At 46.0% G+C, this 26192-nt stretch overlaps 2 protein-coding genes across 2 annotated transcripts in view; both read right to left on the reverse strand.

Moving 5' to 3' along the window:
• The window catches only part of tars2 (threonyl-tRNA synthetase 2, mitochondrial), a 25003-nt gene extending 19829 nt beyond the window's left edge, over positions 1–5174 (reverse strand). Inside the window, exons 1-6 of the mRNA XM_042105947.1 lie at positions 4998–5174; positions 3587–3762; positions 2504–2618; positions 2106–2227; positions 924–1032; positions 722–786 (exon numbers count right to left, since the gene is read on the reverse strand). Coding sequence (XP_041961881.1) covers positions 722–786; positions 924–1032; positions 2106–2227; positions 2504–2618; positions 3587–3762; positions 4998–5081 — 671 coding nt within the window. The 5' untranslated portion in view covers positions 5082–5174. The remainder of the gene's footprint in view (positions 1–721; positions 787–923; positions 1033–2105; positions 2228–2503; positions 2619–3586; positions 3763–4997) is intronic.
• A 1830-nt stretch (positions 5175–7004) lies between these two features.
• Positions 7005–25779, reverse strand: rprd2b (regulation of nuclear pre-mRNA domain containing 2b). The gene is made up of 11 exons (XM_042105942.1): positions 25433–25779; positions 17715–17844; positions 17404–17531; positions 17178–17233; positions 16901–17036; positions 14389–14564; positions 13830–14112; positions 12861–13136; positions 11774–11977; positions 10023–11202; positions 7005–8694 (listed from the first exon to the last, which is right to left on the reverse strand). Exons 1-11 carry the CDS (start codon positions 25689–25691, stop codon positions 8616–8618), a joined length of 2907 nt encoding a protein of 968 aa, XP_041961876.1. The 5' UTR covers positions 25692–25779; the 3' UTR covers positions 7005–8615.
• Between the last annotated feature and the right edge of the window lie 413 nt (positions 25780–26192).

Here is a 26192-nt window from a genome sequence, read left to right on the forward strand (position 1 = left end):
TGCAATGACATATCACTAATAGCCTGGGTGTTCCCATGCTGCCTTGCGCGCGATTTGATTCACGCTGCTAAGGCAGCCTGGAGACCATGGAGCAAATTTTCGCCTGAGATAGGGAACCAATCACAGAACAGGGGGGAAAGCAAGACGATGATGAGCTATGCACAGACGCATTTGATAGACATCCGTGGCACCCAATAAACGGATCTGGGCATTTTTTTCAAATACGAGAAAATGAACGTTTGGTTCCCAGACCACGTCTCATTGAGAAGTGGTGGCGCTAGCCAGGCTATATCACTAAGGCATTCATTAGAAAAGTCATCTGGGCTGGGATGTTGGACCTAGTGGACAATTTGGTTGATCTGATCACAAGTGGTCAGCCGAGACACCTCACCTCGTCTAAGGCTAGAGACTTTGCTGACCACTTGTGTTTGGATTGCGTTACTGTCAATGCCACGTTCCATGTCGATGTCATGTTCATTAGAATTCCAGTTGTCCTGGACATTCAGAAGACATCAGCATTCACACTACAAAAGATATGTGCTCAAAAGCATCCCAGAGCACCTCGGCAAGTGGTGGAAGAGATTAGATCACAATGTGTCTTTGTGATTGTTTACACTTCATATCAGATTACCCATGAAGCATTTTAAAAACACATGTAAACTGGGTCTACAGATCTGTAAGCATTCCTATGTGTGTGTGTGTGTGTGAGCTTAGCACACACCTGTAGACAGACAGTGAAGGCCCAATTATCTGTTCTTCAGCCAGGCGTAGTCTAAGAGGGCTGTCCTACAAAAAAAAAACAGTGTAAGAGGAAAAACACATACAGCACCCCCCCCCCCCCCAGGCATATAGATTAGAGAGGTCTGAGGTTAAAGTGTTGTGGGTTAAAGTTCAAAGGTTAGGGGTCACAGGGTCATGCTGACCTGAAAGAGCTCCTTCAGCTCATCAATGCTCGGCTCCAGAGTGGTGACGGGGAGCTTCAGGGACGCCACCTCCTTACAGGCAGCCTCCACCTCACCCAGAGACAGGGAACTAGAGGAGGAGGAAGAGAGGATGAGGAGGAGGAGGAGAGAGGATGAGGAGACAGAAGGAGGGGGGGGAGGAAGAGAGCATGAGGAGGAGAGAGGAGGAGAGAAGAGAAAAAAAACGATAGATACAGAGACAGAAAAAGACAGAGAGGGGAGTAGGGATGAACAGAGACAAAGAAAAAAAGAACATAGTCACAGGACAGACAGCCAAACAGACCAGGGGATGTGGAGTGAGAGAAAGATAAAAGAGAGAGGGATAGAAGAGAGAGGGATAGAAGAGAGAGGGGTAGAAGAGAGAGGGGGTAGAAGACAGAGAGGGGTGGAATAGAGGAGAGAGAGGGTGAATAAAACATAACAGCAGCATCAGCAATCAAAGTGTTTGGTTTTGAGCATCATCTACACACTCATCACTAAGCACCGATCAGATAACATTTCATAGGACAAACACCAACAACACACACATTATCTAACTGCTTCTACTCTGCAGGAAAGGACACACACTCTCTTCAGACTCCAAACCGTCTCATATTTACGAGCGGTTCGTCCCAAATCTGATAAAACCCCACTGATTCCAGTTCAGACTGGCCTCTCGCTCCTGATCTCATCCCTGGCTGCCATTTGCAGGAGGTCATGAGGAGTGACTTCACTCTGAGGTTACAGCAGAGCCGAATGTGGTGGGTAGGGAATGGTGCTCGTCTGACTAAGCAGAGAGGAGCGTGTGTGTGTGTGTGTGTGCGTGTGTGTGTGTAATAGGCTTTAGACTTCAACACTGACCTCACACCATCATATACGTATGAGGTCATGTTGCCCTCATCTGGCCTGGCCTAGCGCTGGTGCATGATAGTGCCGTGGTGGTGACTGCTGCTGTGCAACCATAACTAGAGAACATTCTAGAACCATGCAGAGATGGCCAGAGCAGCGACTCTTGCCTGGTTTTCATTATTCTTAGGGTTGTCAGACTAAATTTTGCAAGGAAATACGAGTAAAAAAACATACCCGCAGACAGACAGAGTGGATTAGACTCGGCTTACACTCACAGTACAGAGAGAGTGTGTGTGTGTGTGCGCGCGTTGTTACCTGTTGTCCAGATGGTAGTCACAGTAGAGGCCTGTGTCTGACACTCCTTCCCGGCACACCTGAGCAGCAAAGTGAGCTTCCATCACCCGTCCCAAAACACACGCCCCTGTCCGCCACACCACCTAGTCAGCAGAACACACACACACACACACACACACACACACACACAGTATGGGACTTGGATCAAAGCAACACATGCTTAGTTATTTCAACAATCATTACACTGAGTAAACAGGAGAAATGTTACAGATGACTAAACGGTACTATATATAGCAGCAGCTGTTATAGTGTGTATTTTGGTGTGTGTGAGTGTGTGCTTGTGAGTGGTGTATCTGTATGTGTCTGTGTTTCTAGCGAGTCTGTATTAGTATCCGTTGCTTCGTGCAGTAACACCATACCTGTCTCCCCTCAATAGTGTCAAAGCCCAGTAGGTGCAGTTCACAATCATCCTCCAGAGGGCGCTGTATTGCCCAGACCTGGCCATTCACCTTGGCCACTACGGCACCTTTCACACTGCGGTCAAAAGAACAGAGGACCCAACAGTGTCTCAGTAAATCATACAAATTAATTGAGTCATCTCTACACAAACATAGGATAAAGGCACACAGCCTACTGTGGAAAAAAGTTGTGATTGAGGCGCAGTAATAATAATAATAATAATAATAATAATAATAATAATAATAATAATAATAATAACAACAACAACAACAACATTTTATTTGAAGCGCCTTTCATGACACTCAATGTCACTTCACAAACAAAAAAGGTTGTTAAAATTATATTCATCTCATAAAAATAAAAAGTCAGTCAGTCCATAAGCCATCTTGAAGAGATATGTTTTACGTGTTTTTAAAGTCAGTAATTGAATCACAGTGTCTGATGTAGTCTGGCAGTGAATTCCAGAGCTTGGGGGCGATAGCAGAAAGCCCTCTCTCCCAGGGTGCTGAAGTTCACACTACGGACATGCAGTAGGCCTGCTGAGGAGGATCTCAGTGAGCGGGCAGGGGTGTAAACTACCAGGAGGTCAGTGAGGTAGGTGGGGGTATAATTGTGTAGGGCCTTGTGTGCCAGGAGCAGGACTTTGAAAGGTATTCTGTAGGCCAGTGCAGTAAGTATAGCACAATCACATGGCCTCCATCATGATGACCTGGTAGCATCAGAGGACACCTGAAGTAAGCACCACCCTTCCGCTGGTCTGCACTGCCCAGCATTAAAGACACCAGAATGTTCATAAATACTGAGTGATTCTCCCAGGGTGCCATTAGTTACCTAGCATTCTGTTAGCTACTGAGTATTCTGGTTCCAATTTGTTACCAAGGACTCTAATTACCAAACATTCTGTTACTGTTAGTGACTAAACATTCTGTTAGTTACTGATCATTCTGTTACTGTTAGTTACCAAGCATTGTATGAATTAGCAAGCATTCTGTTAGTTACTGAGCATTCTATTAATTACCCAGCATTCTGCTAAAGTTAGTTACCGAGCATTCTGCGCCAGGAGTAGTGGGGTTGTTACCCCTGCGGTAGCCTTCAGCGCTCGGCCATCGGCTAACTTCACGGTCAGACGGCGCTCTGGCAATGGCCCCGCTGTGGTACGCTTCTGCAAGAGGCGCTCAAAGGTCCGCAGGCGCTCTGACACACACGCAGAGGGCTGCAACTGGTGGGGGGGGTAAAGGTGAAGAAGTCAAAGGTTAGAAGGGCCGATGATGAGGGCCACAGGTCACATGACTGACTGACTCCCCTGTAGTTCACTTCCAGGTGAAGTGACGTTAAATAAGAGTAAGACTCCAAACACACAACTCTACCGAGAGGCCCTTCTCTTCTCCCCAAAGCATGATCAGGAGTGTGGCTTCACGCTCCCAGACTGGTGATCGTGTCCTGAAGCACATCACACACAGCAACCACCACCACCTTGCTGACTCAAAGTCCCTCTCTCTCACACACTGAGGAGCATTCTGTACATTGATTTGGAAACCCGCTCCAAACTTGGAGTCACTCACACACACTCATAACATTAAAGCCAAAGGTACCAAAAGCTTAATACCTACATACCCAATAACCTTAATACCCAATTACCTCCAATTTTTCCTACGTGTGCTGTCTGAAGGCCTAGTCTAGAATAAGACACTAAAGTGAGTCTTCAGACAGCATAGCACTGACGCAGCCAACAGGATATGGAAATGTTTGGTGAGGACATGGTGCCTGGGTGTCTTGGAATGTGCATCTTTATGCTAAATGATCTTGGCCACACAGGGCCCAGTAATGGGAGGAGTAGCCCTGGCCCTAGAGCAATCATGGCAAAGCACTAGCTTTCACCACTTAAGAGCTAACTCCTCACTTTGCCAAAACAAAAGCAAATTAAAGACAGATTGTAAGTTCTGTTTTCTTCGTTGTGAAACAACTTTCTCATTGTGCAACAGGCCAACCCTGTGCACAGAGGGTGTGTGATTTATGAAGCGTATGAAGTTACACGTATTAACATACGCAAGAAGAACGAGAACAAGTATGATCATGCCTATGATAATACTGATGACAATGATTGTCTGTAACTTCTCTTATGCAATAAGTGCAGTAAGAGGTTATATTACCATGTTCAATCCAATCTATCATAACCTGGCAACAAATATAAGGGCAGTGTTTAGTAAACCATTCAATGACAGCTTCTGAATTACTGTGAGCTGTCAAAAACAAGGGCGAGCCGTCTCAGGCTTTAGAGCCAAGGGTATCCATTTCACGGAGAACAACACCCCCACGTGTTAAGAACAGGAACACAAACACATGACTCCTCGCATCACTTCAGCAATGCTAGCCCAGACAACCATAATCAGTCATATCATATATCCTCAGTAATACTGCCGAAAGAAATCATATCGTCTCTCCAGTGCAACACACCTGACTGTAGCTTCTCCGAGTCCTTAGCGCTGACCACGCTGTGCTCTGACACACCGGCCAACGCAGGAACGCCACCAATAACATATTCTTTACAACATTTAATTATAAGATTTCATAATTTTACATCCAGTGTCTTTCACACTCGCTGTTCGCCGCCATGATACCGGAACTATACAAAGGGGAGGGTGTAACATTGAACCCATCGACGGAACCAATAGAAGGAAGCTGCGTGATGACACAAAATGAGTGAACGTACCGGACGTACGGCGCCGATGTGTACAGCATGAGGATTGGCTTCAGAGAAGCATAACATATACTCTATTGTTAAATTCAGCCTTTCTAAACGCTACAATTTACGCTGGGAGTTTACGTTTCTTTACAGCATACTCCAGCTAATTTCTGGCGACCACAAACAGACGAAAACTCAAACAACTGGCTGCCAAGCCCATTCACCACAGATCACCAGAGGCATAGCTGTCGCCCAAATCTAACCATAGCAACATGGTCATGCAGTTTTGAGGCTCTGGCTAAGCTGCGATTGGCCATGTCATTGCAGAAGGGTGAAAAAAAGCAGCAGCGCAATACGCTACACAGACGCAGAACAAACGCACGCTTGATAGCATGCCAGTCTATTCAGCAATCTCCCCAGTCTTGGCTATTGTTATGAAGATCCGAAGAGTTGGGGTTTCAGATGAAATTATGTTTTAAATTTGTGCAACGAACTTTGTAACTGCAGACGATTTGTTGGACTTTTAGCAGACACCCATCAGAACGGTACATGCTTGTGTGACGCACTTTCTGCCGCAACTTGTGTACTCACATAGATTTGCCCATGCTGTCTGTTATTGTAATAGTTTAGAGTAGAATGAGGATTCTGTGGCGTTCGAATATTTCATAACGCACTAGTCGTAAAATTAGTCCTATCAGAACGTAGCCCACCAGTACCTAAACATGACTTGCTAAATGTTTTAAGTTACTAAATACGAAATAAATAAGCCATCTTTCGTTTAAGAATGAGTAAAATGCAATATTAAAAAGAGCAGCAAATTCAATAGTTGAACCAACTTGATCCTCCCCCCCCCCCAACTGTGTCCTCACCGTACAGCACACAGTAGAGCAAGAAATACCTGCACTCTTAAAACTGCAATGATATCGAAAAGAACATGTGCAATTGTGCAACCCAGTGGTTTCAAATAGATTTTCATATGTTTCAGTTAAATTGAAATACATTTATATATGTGTTAGTTGAGAGGCAAGGAGATTTGGGATAGCATACAGCTATAGGATAATTTGAAAGTCACGCATCAGGCATTCAGTCTGAGGAATGCTGATAAGAGGTTGGGCACGCAAGTTAGCCTACTTCTAGGTGTTATCGGTCCGCGTTCAACCACTTCAAAAAGACTCAGGACATAGGTCTATGCATCCTTAAAACTATACGCCTGTGAGTCAATGATTTTAGACATAGGGTGAGGTAAAGTTACTCTAGACATTAGATATTTCAAATGTCTAAAAAACAGTCACTGTCTGCAGCACCAGGAATTGAACTTTCTGCCTAATTAGAGGAAGAAAAGGTATCAAAGAGCAACATGAGAGAAGGGATTTTCTAATGCAGGATGAAAATGACATTGGAGCAAAATAAAAACGTGTCTTATCACTTATTTCCAGATAACTTTGTGCATTTCTAACAAAACAAAAACAGAAAAAAAGATGGCCTTAGTTTCCCTGTAGTGTTGTTGCTGGTGCATATTGTGTTTTTTTCCTTCAAAACAGACAACCTCTATGCCTAAATATTACACGTCAGAAACATTGCAGGTGCATGTTGTACAGTGGTGTTCCCACAGCAGTGGAGCTATGTGGTGGTCTGAAATGTGTCAGTCTGTGAGTGAGAAATGCAAGGACTTCCCTCTGATAGAGATTTGCTCTGATAGTCCAATCACTTCCTATACAATCCACTTAAGAGAATTCATGATACCACACACACAAAAAGAGACACCATTCACATTTGTCTGGTGTTGAAAATTTCAGCATTGCAAGTCAAATAGCTCCATCTAACTATGTCCAGTACATGCATGAGTACAGAATTATTTACAGAAGGTTAAGGTGATGCCCATTGGGCCAGCACAGTCCACTGAAGTGTGTACACACACACACACACACACACACACGCACACACACACACGCACACACACACACGCGCGCGCACACGAGCAACATGGAAGCCTTTACACTGTGTGCAGAAGCATCCTATTCCAGTGGGTTATTCCTCTGTGATTTTACTCCGGCTGGGTGAGGACAAATGGGTCAAATAATAAAAATAATAGTAATAACAATATAATAATAATAATAAAAAAAAAACAAGTCACAAAAGAAAAACAAACAAAATAAGCGCGCACACTCGCAAAGCAACACTGTGCATGAGTCTGTGGTCATATTATGTTATCAGTTACATGATCACTGCTGATGTCTTCATGTCAATAGTTTCACATCAGTAATACAAATGGGAGACAGGAGGTAAGACCGTCAGAAGCATTTGACCGAGTTGAGCAGGCAGAGAAAGAGATTCCCCATCCTCTCTCTGAGATGGTGGCAGCATTTATACACAGCAGTTCAGCCTTACACCACAGCAAACAAAGTTGAGAGGTTGCTCAGAAATAAAATAAGACATGATAAAGTTTAACATTTCAGAGAGGAAAAATAAAATTAAAAAGAAACCTGAAATCTTGAACTCTATAGTGTAACAACACATTCTAATCTGTTATTACAAGACTGACACCCCATTTCCCCCAAGAGAGATGGACACACTCCCTGCAATTGCGGCTGTACAAATTACAACCTTTTCTTTTCTTCCATTATGTTCGCTTTCCAACTTCCAAGTTTATTTGTGTCGGGACTCGCTGTGAAGACAGCTGTTTCTACTAACTCCATCTGCAATACTATAAGAACTAGTTCAGGGAGGCTCACTGACTAATGTAAAGTCTAATGTCACACCTCCAGCCTCTCCTGTTGTCGATAATAGTGTGCATCAGAAATAAATGGTGTGTGCACAGGCTCCGCAACCTAAGGCATCACAATAATATGAATACAACCACATCATCACATATTTCAGAAATAGTGATGCAAACGGGAAAAATGCATCAGATGTGAAGTGGAAACACACACACACACAGTTTTTTTTTTTCTCTTCTCATCGTACATGTTGGTACAGAGTAAGGAAACAGACTGAGCAAGGAAGGCCGAGAGTGGAAGAGTTCTAGCAGTAAGTAGAAAGCCTTCGTATTTACAGCATCATACACTCATTCAGGAGAGGAGAAGGGACAGCGATTTAGCGAGCATTGGAAAGAGACTCAAAATGGAGCGGCACACTTACAAGTCATTAGAATCGCACAGTGTGAAGACCAAAGTGATTCTGTGTCACCCCCTCCTGCCTGTCTCTCTCTCACACTCGCTCATAAAGACAGACATAAACACACAAGCACGCACGCACGCACACACACACACACACACACACACACACACACACACACACAGAATTGAATGGAAGTCTGAAGTGAATAACCACCTTTTGCTTAGCTTTTATTCAACCTCTCTAGGCAGAGAGCATCTTCACTTCCTTGCAGTTCACCCTGCAGCCATGGGCTCCCTCTGCTGTCTCTCCTCTTCAGGAGGGAGGTGTGAGGGGGGGGCACCACTGAGGAGCCTGTAGGATGGGGGGGGGGGGGGGGGGTTGGGGGGGCAGGAGACGGAGACACACTTCATTACCTGAACTACCTGAACACTTTACACACCTGGATGCTGTGCGAAGCAGGTCAGACTAACTGTGTGGAGCTTATCTTCTATCGCTTAGTGAGCTGCGGATTTGCGGGGGGACTGGGGTGCTTTGTGTAACACTGGTTCAGTAGCGCGGGGGCATAAAGGGTCTTTTGGGGGGGAACGTTGCGCCCTGGTTGCCGCCGAAGGCAGGGCGCTTTCCCCCTGTGAAGAGGGGTTTCCTGTCGAAGGGAGGGGTGCGGAGGAGGAAGGGGGCCTGGCCTCTAAGGCCGGGTCTCTGGGGCGGCGTGGGGAGGGGAGGCCGCAGAGGGAGGGTCAAGGAGGGGAGCCGCAGGAGGGCGGCAGGGGAGGTGGGGCGTCGGTGGTTGTTGCGAGGCTGGGGGGATGGGCTGGTGGGGGTGCGGGGGCTCTGGGCAGGAGTGGGCAGGCGGTGGGGGAGCAGTGGCTGGGGGTCAGCGGGAGAGGAAGGGGCAGAGGAGGAGGAGGGGGAGGGGGAGGGGGTGGTGGTGGTTGGGGGGGGTGGACTGGGGCCGGGGCCCTCCTTCACGTGGCCCAGCAGCGGTGGAGGGACCCCGGGGGTGCCGGGGCGGTGCAGGGGAGGGGTGTGGCGCGGGGCGAAATGCTCTTTGACCGTCCCAGGACGGGGGAGGGCAGGGGGGTCTCCGAGCAGGGAGGACATGAGAGGGCGGGGGGCCAGGGGGGCGGTGGGGGACTTGCCTACTCTGTCACGGTTTTGTGGGGGACCACCGGGGCCCCCGCCACCGCCTCCGCGCTCCGCACCGTCAGAGCGGGTGGGGTTGGTGGGCGGGTTGGGCAGGACCCGGTCGATGGGCACCAGCACGCCGCCAACCATCACGGCCGAGGTGGTGGCCAGGAACTCCCTGGGGGGCGGGGGCAGTTGAGGGATGGGGGGTGGGGGGCGCTGGGGGATCGGGGGGAGCGAGGGTGGGAAGAAAAGGGGGGTGGAGGGGTGGGGGGGCATCTGAGGCGGCGGCTGGTGCTGGTGCTGGTGCTGATGCTGGTGTTGGTGTCGGTGCTGGGGGGGCAGCCCGTGGGGGTTGTGTGAGTGCGCGTGTGTTTGCGGGTGTGTGTGCGCGCGCTGGTGGGGGTCTTCGCTGCCGTAGGGCGGCTGGTATGCCCCCGGGGGCATGTGGGAGTGCGGCTGGGGGGGGTGGCGGGGTCAGCCCTGGGCCGGCGCCAGCGGCGCCGCTGCGCTCGTCGGCCGCGTCGTCTTCCATGAACGCCTGCTCTTCGTACCAGGCCTCGGCGCCTCGGCCGCCGCCTCCGCCTCCTCTCCTCACGCCGCGGCCGATCACGCGGATGCTCTCCACCGTCTGGATGCGTTCGCCGGACAGCCGCCGGAAGCCGGAGTCCAGCGTCTGGATGGGCACGCCCTCTCCGCAGTTGGACGACACCACGGTCTCGATGCGGTGGTACTGCTGTCCTTTGCCTTTGCCACCACCAGAGGGCGCCGCCCCAGTCTCCTTCCCTCCTCTCCTCCCCTTCTCCTCCGCGTGCTCTGGCCGGCCGTCCTCGGCGCTGGCCTTGCGGCTCAGCTTGGCCTTCTGCTCCAGCGCGGACGCCGCCGGGGCCTTCCTCTTCATCATCACCGCCGCCTCGTCCTCCTTCTGCCGGCCCGAGGGCTTGGCGGTCTTCTTGCCGCTGGCCACGGGGAAAGCTTGGGCGCGCAGGGCGTTGGGCCGGTAGTCGCCGTCCTTGGGCCGCGAGTCGCTCAGCAGCTCGCGGGGGCTGATGACGGCGTCCCACAGGTCGCTGCGGTAGGCGGTGGGGGAGAGGCCTTGGTGCGGCAGTGGCGGGGGCTTCTGGGGGTCGCCCGGGTGACCGCGCACCTCCGAGGGCCCTGGGGAGTCCATCATCTCGTCCTGCGTGGGGGTGGCCGCTGCCTCGTCTCGCACCGGGGTGCCGTCGGCGTTGTCGCCCACCAGGAGGGGACTGCTGCTGCCGTCCCCATCGTCCAGGCCGAGCCCCAGCCCGCCGAAGGCCGGGTTCCCCTGGAGGAAGGTGTGGATCTTAGAGTCCAGGCTGGGCATGGCGGCAGCGGCAGCAGCAGCAGCAGCAGCGGCGGCGGCAGCAGCGGCGGCAGCAGCAGCAGCTGCCTCCTTCGCTCTCTCCCTCTCCCTTTGCCTCTCTCTTTCTCTCTCTCTCTCCTTTTCCCTCTGTCTTTCTATCTCCCTCTCCTTCTCCCTCTCTTTCTCTCGCTCTCTCTCTCTGACCTTCTCCCACTCTCTCATGCGCTCTTTCTCCAGGTCGCGCTTCGTGCTGTTGCTGGGCGCCGGCTTTGTCTTGGGCGTGGTCGCCGTGGTAGCCGTTGCTGTGGTGACGGTGGACGAGGAGGAAAGTTGGGAAGTCGAGTTGGTGGCACTGCTGGTGCTCCCAGACGAGGTTCCAGATACGCTGTGCAGCAACGAAGACAGTCCTGAAACAGAATGACAGAGAGAGAGAGAATAAGAGAGAGAGAGAGAGATGAGAGGGTAGAGCAGAGGGGTGGGTAACAATAGAAGTACAAAGACAAGAAAAGTGAAGAGAGGGGAAGGGATTGAATATGACAGAAACCACATAAGCAAAAGACTGAAAACAACATTACAACCCCCATTACAATAGGTAAAAGCATCGCATCGGCATCTCTGCCTCAATTTCCTTAGTATCTATCTATCCATCTATCTGTTTCAGCATGCCACCGCATTCAAAGATTTATTTCAATTAACTACTTTTTAAACATAAGTAACATGCTACCACATTCAAATATTAATATGCATTAACTACATTTTCAAAATAACTAAAAAGCGACCATGTTAAAACTATCCTAGTACTTTCTATCAGAACAGACTGATTTCTATATATGCCTTCTGTTATACGAAGCATACATAACCATAAGAAATGGCTGCTTGGCTTTCAATAAAACATAAGCCAACTCTGGAAGTGATTTGAGTCTGCCCACGTCCGGCCCAGATCCAAGCGAGATCCAGTTGTCTGTTCTCTGCTCTCACCCTGCAAGCCAGGGCCGTGGGCCTGAGTTTTACTGAGCGCGCTCAGTATGCCCTCGGGGGTGATGTCCACACGCGACAGGATGCTGGCCAGCGGATTGGCTGCAGGAGGGGTACTGGGGGCGGGGACTGGAGTCTTGGAGGCCGTAGATTGGCTGGAGGGGCTGGTAGGTGTGGTTGGAGAGGGGCGGGGGGCTGGGCTCACTCCTGGAAGATAAGGGGGGGGGGGGGGGCATGTTACAAACATCCTGCCGATCACACGTGAAAACATTACATTTACAAGTTATTCATATCTTACATATCTAAGTTATATTACAAGGCTCAGGGTTAAGTGTCTTGCCCAAGGACACAATGGTGGAAGCTGGGAATTGAACCCACATCTTTTCAGGCTACCGCATGCTAGCCCAGCTCCTTAGCCATAATTTATCATTTCTAACTAACCCCTTTGAAGTTCATAATTTTTAACTAATATGTTTGAAGCTGGCCCAGATGACATTTATCAGTGTTATCTGGAGACTAAAGGGTCACTGCAAATCAATTTGTGGGGACACAATGCCTGAAATAGGCAGTTTGTGAGAACATTGTAGCTGAAAGTAGTCGTGTATGAGGACGTTGTGCTGGGTCGTCGCGACTAGTCGTGACCCGAGATGAGCTGTTGGAAGGGGACGTTGTGCTGGGTCGTCGCGACTAGTCGTGACCCGAGATGAGCTGTTGGAAGGGGACGTTGTGCTCAACATGAAGTGCTGGCATGGACACTGTGCCTGAGAGGAGTTGTGTGTGCGCAGGCACTCTGTGTAGGTGAGTTGTGTGTGTGTAGGTGAGTTGTGTGCTTGCAGGCACTCTGTGTAGGTGAGTTGTGTGTGTGTAGGTGAGTTGTGTGTGTGTAGGTGAGTTGTGTAGGTGAGTTGTGTGTGTGTAGGTGAGTTGTGTGTGTGTGTGTAGGTGAGTTGTGTGTGTGTAGGTGAGTTGTGTGTGTGTAGGTGAGTTGTGTGTGTGCAGGTGAGTTTTGTGTGTGTGCAGGTGAGTTGTGTGTGTGTAGGTGAGTTGTGTGTGTGTGCAGGTGAGTTGTGTGTGTGCAGGTGCGTCTCACCTGAGCCCTTCATGGCGCTGGTCAGGCTGCTGAGGATGGAGCTGATCTTGCCCAGGTCCACGTTGGCCAGGTTCATCTGCAGAGGGGAGGGGCCAGGTGCGGCTGTGGTCGGCGTGGCACTGGTGGATGACGGAGGCGTCTGATTGGCTGAACGCTCCACTAGCGTCTTGGTGGGATTGGTTACAGTGGATGCAGTGGATCTGGAGGTGGCTGGAGGGGCAGCAGTGGTCGCCTTGGAGACTGCTGAAGTGGATGGTTTATCCCTCATCTCCTCAACTGGTAAGGGAAACGCAATGATGTTTTTTTTTTAAAAACAAAACAAAACAATCTTCACTACAACAGCAGGCGGTAACACTTTACTTGACAGTATCGACATACGAGTGACATGACACTGTCATGAACACATGACACTGTCATGACACATGAAACCTAACCCTAACCTCTAACCCTAATCCTAACCCCAACCCTAACCATAACTCTAAATCTAACCCTAATCCTAACTTATGACAAAAACCGAATGTCACTTAATAACAGAAGCGTTATGTCATAAACATTTATGAATTGTTTATGACAAGTTCATGACAGTGTCATGTCACTCTTATGTCGACACTGTCAAGTAAAGTGTAACCCAGCAGGCAAACATGATTCCTGAGAAGATTTAACACTTCCTTTTTTTGTGGAATTTCAGTTACACAAGTAACTCACAAATCTCATATGCATATAGAACATAAATGTACACTCATTCTATCTCTCTCACACACACACACACACATAAATGCACACTCATTCTCACACACACATACACATTAATGCACAATCATTCTCTCTCACACACACACACAAATGCACACTCATTCTCTCTCTCACACACACACACAAACACTCTCTCTCTCACACACACAAACACACACTCTCTCGCTCACACACACAAACACACTCTCTCTCTCTCTCTCTCTCTCTCACAATCACCTATGAAGCCTGAGCTGTGTGGCTCCTCCTCCTCTGACAGATCCATGTCCTCCACATCTCTGTTGTCCGATTGCAAGTCCTTGGCCCTCCCGTCCAGCTGCTGGTTGTCGTGGCCCCCTCTGGACCCCCCCAGCCCGTGGAAGGGTGACTCGGAGCCTGTGGGCGAGGGGGCATCCTCCGAGGGGGAGGGGATGGGCGAATCTTCCGGATCTGGCAACGTGCTCCGGAGAGCGTCCAATTTCCGCTTCAGATTGGACACACGGTTGGCAAACGTCTTATAGGCCTGGGCAGAGAGGGGGGGGGGGGGGGGGCTTATTCAGTCATAACTCATATAGACATACAGCATCAACTTACAGATCTGTTCATATAATAGGAATAGGTCAGGCAGCCTTGATGTCTTAGAAAAGGGAGTCACATATATATATAAAACTCTTTAGCATCACTATTACATTCATATTCACTTAAAGTTAAAGTTAAAACCATTGTTGTCACTGTTGATGTTAAGGTAATGTCCACGCCACATGGGTAATTGGACATGAACCGTCCAGTAAATACGTACATTGGCGACGATCTTGACCTCTTTGTACTGCATCTCATAGAAGATGTCTGCATTACTCAGAGCCTCCAGCAAGGGGGGTGCTGTCTGCATCTGTCCCTCCAGGAAGGTCACAAACTCCTGCAGCTTAGTGCTGCCCTCCTCAAAGTCACTGGAGAACTTCTTACCTCCAGCTTTATCTGTCAGGCAGTCAAGTAGAGTACTTAACAACAGACGATGTAAAGCCGAAACACTTCAGTCTCACAATTCAAAAACATACAAAGAGCTGCAGTATCACAGACACAAACATAAACACACACACAGGCAGGTGGAAAGGCAGACAGACAGACAGACAGACAGACAGACAAACACACTCTTAGAAAGGTGTCCTTTTCCAGACTCACGATCTCCTGGATCACTCACTAAACAGATCCGCATCCCTGGAGACCTCGGAGTCACTTGAGTCAGAATGACCCAGAGCGCAGGAGTCCTGACTGTGAATGAGCCCTCCCTACTACAAATAACCTAAATAAACTCAAAGTTGAGATCTATAACCTACAGTGAGGCATAGTCAACAGTTTTAACAGCCTATATGTAATTTTGATGTAGAAAATAAAAGATTGAATTTTTATATTTAAACATAGTCATAACTTGTTCAACTAGGCTGCACTGCTAGTGCATACACCTTATTAGGTTCTCTTAAAGGGATATTCCACCATTTGGGGAAAAACACTCGTTTTCCACCACCCCTTGAGTTAAACAATTGAGTTTTACCTTTCCCCAGTTCATCCAGCCGTTTTTCTTTTAGCTCCAGCTCAGTGAATCAGATTAGATCGTTAGCATCTCTCCTATAAGTTTACAGTCTAATCTGATTCAATGAGCTGGAGCTAAAAGTGTTACTGTCAGACTCAGAGAACGGCTGGATGAACTGGGGAAAGGTAAAACTCAATTGTTTAACTCAAGGGGAGGTGGAAAATGAGTGTATTTCCCCAAATGTGGAATATCCCTTTAATGTAGACTATTCTCAAAGCTCATACACCTTACTAAATTCTCTTAATGTAGACTATTCTCAAAGCTCATACACCTTACTAAGTTCTCTTAATGTAGACTATTCTCAAAGCTCCTACAGCATCATATAACCATATTATAACCATATTAGAATTAGGACACTTGAGATAATAAAACAAGGTGAATATAATTGTGCATGATGCAGGTGTGCTTTCTCAGGTTGTTTCCCATATTGTATAAAATAGATCAGCCTCAAAACACTCTAATGTGTGTGCAGCTGCTTGTTTACAGCAATATTTGACTTCAGTGAATTCTTTAAAAAGAGAAAAAATAAAAAACTATAAGTTAAAAAACTATAAGCTATACGCTTCGTTATCACAAACTGTGCCCGAGACTTACTCCTTAAAATCCTCTAGAATGACCCTGCTGTTTTGCGCTGTGGAGGAAAAAGGATTCACTCAACTCAGTAAAGCAATGAGTCTGGGTCTGTGATGTGTCCTGCTTTAGCTTCTCTGCTCCATCGGATCCATTAGGTTAGTTCTGATCCATTAGATCCATTAGGTTAGTTCTGATCCATTGGATCCATTAGGTTAGTTCTGATCCATTGGATCCAATGCTCGGGTGTGCATTAAAGCTGCGCTTCTTCAGTATTCTTTCGCTTTGTCAAAATTCTTCTGAGTTTGAATTAGTTAATCAACATTCTACACAACAGGATCCATTAGGATAGTTCTGCTTCATCGGATCCATTAGGATAGTTCTGCTTCATCGGATCCATTAGGTTAGCTCTGCTTCATCGGATCCATTAGGTTAGTTCTGATCCATTAGGATAGTTCTGCTTCATTGAATCCATTAGGTTAGTTCTGATCCATCAGATCCATTAGGTTAGCTCTGCTTCTAACTGAGGCGATGTGGGCGCATCATGAGCCTCACGTGTGCATTAAATATCAGTCAAAAAACAACCTGACAACATTGTGTGTAACTGTTTGTTTATCGCAATATTTAACTTCTTACTCTTGTCTGGCTGGATTTGTCAACTCATCTGTGCACAGTATGCTCACACACAAACAGTGCTGGAGACTCACTCACTCCTGGAATCCCCTGACTAGGTCTGACACGCCAGTCTGCGTTTCACACTGCAGGCTCAAATCAGCGAATCTAGATTGGCCATTGTTCGGCTCGGGGTTGAATTCCTGTATCCGCTGTTGCTTTGGATAAAAGTGTCTGCTACATACCAGATGGCTTTATTCATAGGGGCATATTTTTTATTTTTGAAGTTATTTGAACCCATTGCGCCACTGGCTACCTGTAGCTGCCTGCATTAAATTCAAATTGCTAGCAGCTTCTGCTAAATGACGAAATGACTAAATGTACAGGTCACTAACAGTGACACAGTTTATGGTTTCAATTTGCAGAATGGGGGGGGGGGGGGGGTCAGTGCGGTGCCTCAGCTCATCAGCCGCCAAGTATATAAAATGGACAGTGCTGCATTAAAGGACACACACACACACACACACACACACACACACACCTTTGAGCCTCTTGAGGGCCTCTGCACTGTTGACGTTGCAGACATCCACTCTGAGGGCAGCCAGCTGCTTCTGCCTGAGGTCAGCCTCCTCCAGAGAACGCTGGTGACTGACCAGCTGATCAATGAACGTCTGAGGCTGGGGAGGGAGAGGGACAGGTGGAGAAAGAGCGAGAGAGCGAGAGAGAGAAGAGAGGGGAAGGGGGCATGAATAGACTGTATGCAACTGTATTCTGTGTGTTCTTTCCAAACTTGACTGAATATCTGGAATATCACTTACTGCAAATTCTGCAACAACCTTTGACTTCAGTGCCGTTTTGGGATTGACTGGTGGAGCTGGAAAAAGAGCAAGAATTAGCCTTCACTAAAATAGAGGCAAAATAAGAGAGAGAGAGAGAGAGAGAGAGAGAGAGAGAGAGAGAGAGAGAGAGAGAGAGAGAGAGCGAGAGAGAGAGAGAGAGAGCTGGGGTGGGGGCTGTGGGGGGCAGTGAGAGGGATGGAGAGACCTGGAGGTGGGGGCTGCTCCTTCTTGACGAGGTTGGTTTTCAGCTCCGTGACAAACTCCTCTGAGTAAACATTACGCTCCTGCCAGATGGTGAAGATCCTCTCCACAGACTTATGCACTTTTGCATCCCTGTAACACACACACACACACAAAGTTAACTTCATTTCTCATTTTTCTTGTGAAATATGTCTTGCAAGAACAGGCAAACTGACATTTTCTACATTGCACTGTACATACATTAGGCACACACACACACACACACACGATCAGTCCCTGGGCAAGCATATTTGCGGGTGCTCCAGGTAAGCTCACCTGACGAGCAGGGCAGCGTCGGGGAGCACATCGGCGAAGCTGGTGCGGAACACAATGGCATTCTTCCTCTTGCAGTTCTGAATGACGTCATTGGCCACGTAGAACAGGTTCAGCCTGTGGCTGGCATCAGCTGGAGAGGAAGAGGAGGAGAGATGAAGACAGGAACCTACAGCCGCAAGCCCCAAGTCACTTAACACCCAGAACAATAACTGGCAATCAACTTAATAGTTAACAGCAATCATTTCATTGTTGCAGCCCTTTTCTGTTCCACCAACTACTGGTGAGATCCTTTCCAAGCAGTCAGAGGAGAGACCAGCTCTGCAGCCTTGACTGCACAACCCACTCAGGAGGATATCTTAGCACTGCAGCATAAAAATAGCAGAGATATCAATGGCTTATCATTTGCAACACCTCTGGTCATTTTTGCACTGGTACTTCCATAGATTTCACATACACAGAAGCCCCATTCAGACATAGATGAGACTTGCGAAGCGAGACCATAGAATGGAGGCTAATTCAGCAATTACGGGCAAAGCAGGCCTAATCATGGGAACACCCCACAACATGTAGAAATAACAACGTCAAATAAGACACAGAAATGTTCTAAGCATATACTTGGAATTTCATGAGTTTCACTCACACCACGGATTGCTCAGACTCTGTGCACGCATTACCAGGGAAACAGTGCTGCTGCGTGCAATCACTGTGCCCAGGTAGCAGTGCTTTGCCAACATAAGCATGTAGTTGTGTGCTTTACGCTTTAAGTGTTGCTCAGAGTGCTGAAACAACACAGAGAGCGCTGGTTCCAGTATCTGCATCGCAATGAAGCGCAAATGAAATTGATCCAGTGAGCCAAGACATGAATTATCTTAAACAAATATACACTATAACATGTATGTCTGCTCAAAGGAATGGTGTCTATGCACTTAAGAGAAATGGACAAACAGATTGCAATTTGCAAGTGATAAAACTGTAATATTTGCCAAGTTCATATTACAATCAATTAAGCACCAAAGTCCATATAAACTACAAAGTCCCCAATTCCACAACTAGAGTATCATCAAAACCAAATCAAGTTTCCCACTGGTGATTACGGCTTGAGCATTCATATGCTCGGAATTCGTAATCACGATATTTCTGACAGAATCAGAATGACAATCAGAATCAGAATCAGAATTTTATTGGCCATATCCCATTATAGCATCCCATGAAAGCATAACAACATGGTTGCAAACTCCACCAGCTGTGCACGAGAGGACAGCAGAAACATGACCACCTGCACAACAGACTTTCTGCACTACACAAAACTGAGCAGATGATTACTCTGAATTTGGCTTCTATAATCAAGGTATTTTACAGACGCTTTTCCCCAAAACTACTTACAAATCATATCCCAAAGCCTGGAATATTCTTAGGCCTACTCAGGTCCTGTTAGCACTTGCTGCTTTTCCTGATTAGCGTCTAATTGACTGGAACCGCCACTGACAGCATACACTGATAGGCTCTTAAAATACAGTTTGGGTTTAAAGAAAGGTTACTGATCTATGCTCTACAACCAGATGACATGCATCCCTCTGTTCATTGGCTGAGTTTATGGCTCAGTTTCAGTTAGAGCTTCTAATTGAATCCCATTCACAGAACCAAGACTGTGTACAAACACAGACACCTTTTCTTAGCACAAACACTGAACAGACCATTCCATGAGTCATCACAAGTGACGATGTCCCAGAAATGTACAATACAATAGTAACTGACACAGCCTCTTACCTACGGCCCAATTAGAGCCTTGGCAATGTCCTTTACCAACCCTACTCCCACTCATGTCATAGTGCTTAATTAGAACTGAAGCCTGCACGGTCAATGGGACCAGTATTAAACACACTAGACACATATCAGACATACATTACACTAGAGACACTACTCTGACATAGCCCCTCAGTAACACAACTAGCTCTTTCTTTGCTACCAACACCAGAACTTTTCCCCGATAAGCAGCAGCCCCTGGACCAAGATCAAGTCAAGGTCAGGTCAAGGTCAGGTCAGGGTCAGCTCCACTACAGCATATGCTGCTGCTGCTGTGGAGACACATCAGAGGACGGTGCATGGGTCTGAATCAACACAGCGGTCAGACTGCCTGCTCACAGTTCACCCAGAGGTCTGCACTGACAGTGAACACATCGGAGTGTGCAGCACACAGCCATGATGATCAAACAAGTCTGTCCATCCTATCCACCCAGGCCTCATCCACCCTGATACCAGCTGCACAGAACAAGGTTCTAAATAACTTGGCATGGCCATATTTCACACAATCAAATTCAAAATCTTTAAAATAGATCTCACTCTTAACATTTTTTCAGATTTCACTGAACTACAATATAAAACATACTCAAATTCAAGCAAACTCAATAAGACAGAATTCAGAACACAAGGATGGGGTTAGTTACCTTCACAATGTAACTAACCTCAACATTCTTGGGCATATATTTGAATTTCACCAAGCGATAGAGAGGCAACTCTGAGATGTTTAAAATTTAACTACAACCACTCAGTACAGGGCTGAGAATTGCCACAGAGGTGATAATACAATATGATCCTAATATTTGGACCACAATACAATATCATTGAGATTGTTAATGTGGGTGTGAACACTCCCGGGTGGGGCGTGTGGTCACGGGCCTTTCAACAGAAAAATGCAAGGGTCTGGATTACAGTTTCACCAACAAATCAGACAATTTTTGTCCTCAGTCCAACCAATGAAAACGGAGTTATTTGAAATTTGAATGAACTTTGGCAGACACCTCAAGTACATTAGATAGTGCATCGGAATCAGCACTGTGTAATAGAGTTGAGTTACCCTCTGCATTTAAACACAGCCATCAGCCATTTATGCAGCAAAAGATGACACTCTAGGTGTGACAGAGTGGGAAACAACATAACATCTTATGATCGTATGAACACAAATACCTCAGCTGACTAGAGAGTTCAAAACCCACATCTACAAAGGTGTGCCTAAACCTATTGCACTTCAGAGATCAGCAAAAAAACAGTGACTTTTGCCTAAATGAGATTGTATAATGTAGATGTGAAGTTTTGCATGCCCCATCAGATCAAAAGATCGTTTAACTGAATCCCATTATCCTTCAGAAGCTTTGCCATACCCCCTAAGCCAGAGGTATACACATGCTAAGCAGCCTGTTTAAAGTGCTCAGGCGTGGCCGTGTAACTTACAAGAACACTGACACCTGTCTCTGGAGCTAGACACCTCCACCAGGTCGCAGCGCAAGCCTGCCTGTGCATTAAGCTCCATTCACATTGCTGGAGATTCGCTCATCGCCAATCACTTGTTGCCTCAAAAGTTGTTATTATTTTTATATTATTGTTAAGGGGGGCAGGAAAGGGGATTTCTGCACCATTTGATAATAATTGTAATGGTTACATGAAGCGATGTCACGACACCAGAAATTTAGCAGCCGATACCATTACCGGTGAACTTAGACAGTTCTCGACACCCAAATTGATAAAACAGCAAGTGATACCCATTTTATAATTTTAATTGCCGTCATAGAGTATATAAAGCTTCAAAAGAATAATCATGTGTTACCTAACCCTACAATGACTGGCAGAACAGATAATAGCCTACGGTCTTCCATGGCAGGGTATAGCATTAACACAACTAAAAGACAACATAATAACATTCATAACAGTATTCACAGGAAGTACACATTGGGAAATTTATTTTATTTTTTTATTTATTTCAGCTAAATTCTCCTCACATTTCTCCAGCTGTCCTATACTACCAGCGTGTGCACTTTGTGCAAAGTTCTGGCTCGTGGAAACAGAAATTGGCACAATATATCGTGTCGCTGTGGCACCAACTATTGCAATATTGGTTTATTAAACATTATTTCTATTGTATTTTGGTTCATTTAACTACACTGACAATGCTACTGAAGAAGTCCACAATATAGCTAGCACACAACCTTATTTCTCTTGGGTCACAATATAAATTGGAAAGTAACTCTTACTTATGGAGTTAACTTTAGCATTTGTCAGTATGACACAATTTTACCAGGCTAAGATGCCCAGCAGACCCTTAAAGTTAAAAATAAATGTAATAAATCACAAATTGGAATACTCGCTGCATTGTAAAACGTAATGAATCGCAATAACATTGGACCACGGCCCAAATGTTATGATAATATTGCATTGTCCCCTCTGCGGCAATTCCCATGCCTTCTATTCCAGCCAATCAACACCTTTCATTAGGAGCATGATGGGGAGGGATATAATTTGATTGGCTGTTGAGTTTATTCTTTTACACTAACCATTTATCTGGTCTAAGGTCTCTGAGGTAATATGAGGCCTAAGTACCTCAGCGGTATGAGTCCGGCAGGCAGATGAGATGACCTTTCAGTGACCTCTGGCAACTTTTCCCAGCAGACACTGTAACTCAAGTCCGCACACTAGCAAATCTTTCCAACGCCATTCTGTCACAGTTGCGTTTAATGTGGAAGACCGAGTGGCAAAATGGATCTTCTTCAGCGTCACAAAATCAGATGCATAGCTACAAATCTGAGTGTGAAAGGACCTCTGGTCAAAGCTACAGCTGTGTACATCTGTGATGAGCAAGGCCCCATATAAAACATAGGCTTTCAGGCCCCATATGAAACACAGTCTAACGTATAACAAATATGAAAGCAAAACTGTTATTTTCCACACATCAGTACTCCGAAGAAAAGAACTTTAAGAGGATCTGGCTGACTGAAGAAGCAGCAGTGAATGACATCATCAGTGACATCAAATTAAGGAACCTTAGTTTACGAGGTGACACAGTCTGCAAGTGACTCAGTCACAGTACCCATGAGGTCAGTCTGACAAACTCAAATAACACAGCGCACTAATCTCATCACTCCAACCAATGGCAAAACTCATGGCAGCTCCACCCCCACCCCGACCCCGACCCCACTTTATGAAAGTGAATATTGTGTTTGTTACAGACTGTTATAGAGGCACAATGACATGGCATGCTGTATTTGTAAGGAATGGCAAGAACTCATTTATCAGCGTTAAATCCAATTACTACAAGTTTAAAATTATTCAGAGAATAAATGAGGAATAACATTATCTTCGGGCAAGAGATGCAATATCGGCTGATATTTGCCTTTTTGACTGGTATCAGCATATCAGCAAATAATATGACATTTACCAATGGCCTCCTGTTCTGTATGAGCAAAATATTGTTATGCACATACTGACACAAAATGGCTGAAATTGGTTCAGTTATTATGTTAAATATAAATAGGCCCCCTTTTCCATGCAACTAAATAGTAGAATTAACAACAAAAATAAAAAATACAAGTAAAAAAATATCTGTATCACATTGTATCCGCCAAATTGTTTTTTAAAACATCAATATCGGCTAGGGTTGCATAATTTAGGCGATTGACAGATACTACGACTAAAATTTGATTTGTGATATCATTTTGAGAAGTCAAGCTTCAGGAATATTCTAAATTTCTCTTGAAGTTGAGCCACTTCTGATCACAGCAGTCCTGATAGTTGAGCTTCACTGTCTTTTAGACGAGGAGGATGACATGAATATCAAAAACATAGATATGACAAGATTACCCCTTGGGACAGTGTTGCAAGCTGCACAATTTACTGCAGCTTTGGCGATAAACTAATAACATGAGTTCAAATTGCGATTTCAATTAAAAATCAATTGTGCAGCTCTAGCTTCAGCCCAGAACTTCACCATCGATGCACCCCTACTTTAGTCACTTCACCATAGAAACCAGCATGTGACACACTCAGCAACAAGAATAACGATCAGCTGCAAGGAAAGACCACACAACATCATCCAATTCATAAATTCTTTGTTCCTGCACATCTAAAACTGCCAACACTACAGCGTTCATTCAAACAATCATTCGAACCCATCTGAAGGTTCTACAAATGAAAGGCTGCCACATGATCATCTACTAAATCCAGTAACTTTTATCACAACTGTTGCTACAGAAAGCTCAAAGAGTTTCGTATTCATATTAACTTATCAAATGCTGACATACAAATAAATAGGTCGATAACAGATTGTGTGCGAGTACCCTGGGAAATGCATCTGTGGTCTTTGTGCTGTTAGCAGCATCACCTTCCCTTTACAATTTGAGCCTCAGAAGTAGTGAGTTATTACATGACCAAGTGATGAAGCCAAGTGATGGGGTATTATTACTACATGACTTTATGGGACTAGAACTGACAACATACAGTGAACTCATGGGTTTATTGGATGACATATACTGTTCATTGCACTACCATGAAATAGTTCTCAGCCACCAGTAAACTTCCATTATGCAAGGGGTGAACTGCTCTGCTGAATTTTTAAACCACAGTAGTACAAAACTGCACATCAGTTGTATGTAGTAGATGCACCATGTCTGGGGATTACAATTATTTTCCACAGCTTTAAAGGTTGTACCAGCGATAGCAAACAAAACAGAGAGCTAGCTCTACTAGCCTGAAATCGCTGATACAACCTTTAAGGATAACATAAAAATGGACTTTTGCAACGGTTTACATATCCAGTGTATCAAGTGGCGTGTTCATATCTTGAATAAATCGCAACTGCACATTATATCACTGTGCTCCATAACCTACACCTGACAGTTGATGGGTAAAAACATAGGCTAGTAAAAAAACAGACAAGAAACTTAATGTCTGTCTCTTTTGTAATACCTTGTGGCAGGCTCTAGTTTACAGATATTGACACTGTCTGTTGTGAAGTCTTTCCACGCTGTATCACTCAATCAATGACTCTACAGCCGTTGGTATGAATACAGCAGCCTAAACCTCATTTTCTGCAAGCATGTCAAATGGCCTCAGTACGAAGGAGCCAAACACAGCAAAATACCAAGTTGGTATGGGCGTCAATTCATTTATTTTCACTAAATGGTGTCTGACGTTTATTTATCCTTAATCGACATTCAACTGTTCAATATTTCCTCATTGCTCGGTGGATTTACCCCTTTCACTCAGCTATCATAACGTTATGATCTAACGATACTCTCTTTGAATGAATTTCCCATTTCATGAGTCTGGACAGGACGGAATGCACTGGAGTATGCGAGGTCTTCACTAATGTAAATACCCTAAAGTAAGGTTAATGTCAGTTAGTGATGCAAACGTTAACTAACATAACGACACTTAACACGACACTATAACATAACACTGACCTTACTAGTTAGCTGCAAGCTAACTATGTTGATCAACCCTACACTTCGTAGGTTTCCTAGCTCACAAGCAAAACACAATAAAACACGCTCGATGGCCAGTAAACTAATTTTGCGTCATCCGTCTTTTCTAAATTAGAATGCAATAGCTCTGGAATAATCTCAACATTCTGATGAACTCCCAGCGATATCACCTACGGGTTAAATGAACGGGCAGTAAGCAGCTACACGGACGGCCTGCAGCCACAAAGTGGCATAATCGTCACAAACTTGCTAAATTCGACAGCAGTTTGAGGGTTTTTAGCACCTACTTTCAAAGCAAATGCATACCACACATACGCTTAGCAACAGCAAACTACTTCAATGTTAGCTGTGCATAAAACGCAGCGTCACCAGAGATAAACAGCCGACTAACGTTAGCTACCTAGCAGCAGCTGCTACTAAGCGAGCTAAGTTAGCGTTAGTAGCTCTGTTAGCTTGCAAGCCACTTACATTTTTTGAGCCACTTCATCCAGTAGCGCACGATAAGGCTGTGGTGTTTCTTGTTTTCGATGCACCAGCCGCACAATCCTTGTATTGAATCCATTGTATTTGAAACTCCTTGAAAGCGACGGTCTAGAGAAGCCTCAAAGCCACCGGAGGAGGCACGGCCACCACTGTGGCCACTACTGGCCGCTCCGGGTCCAGCCGCCATGTTTCCAATGTCTGTGCCGTTGGTCTGGTAGCTTTGCTGAAACACCTCTACTTGCATTAGCAGGGCTAGAGCAAGCGTACACTGGAAAGTCTACACGCCCCCTAAAGACAAGAAAGCATACAGCCAAGTAGCAAAAATGCATCTCGACATCACGCACACTGGTACTTGGAGGGAAGAGCTGAATGCGTACGTCAAATAAAACAAAATAAAAGAAATTCGAACACAATTAATCCACCCTTACAGCGAGTCAGGAAAATACTGGCAGACGACTGTGATACTGAGTGAGCAGCACAGTGTTCATTTTGATAAGGGGTAGAAACACTGATCTAGAACCAGAACCATATGTCCATGGGTAGAATAAACTTCTGACATAGAAATGTTTAATTTATAGCCTCTATCTATATACGTGCAGCCAGTTGCTGTTTCCCTCTATCTATCCTGGTCCTGCTTTTGACTGGAGGTTTCAGCAAAAGTATCTATGATGGACATGGACACACATGGATGGATGGATGGACGGATGGATAGACGGACGGACGGACACACACACACTTCATCAAA

Source organism: Alosa sapidissima, chromosome 10 (assembly GCF_018492685.1).
Source record: "Alosa sapidissima isolate fAloSap1 chromosome 10, fAloSap1.pri, whole genome shotgun sequence".
Classification (NCBI taxonomy): Eukaryota; Metazoa; Chordata; class Actinopteri; order Clupeiformes; family Clupeidae; genus Alosa; species Alosa sapidissima.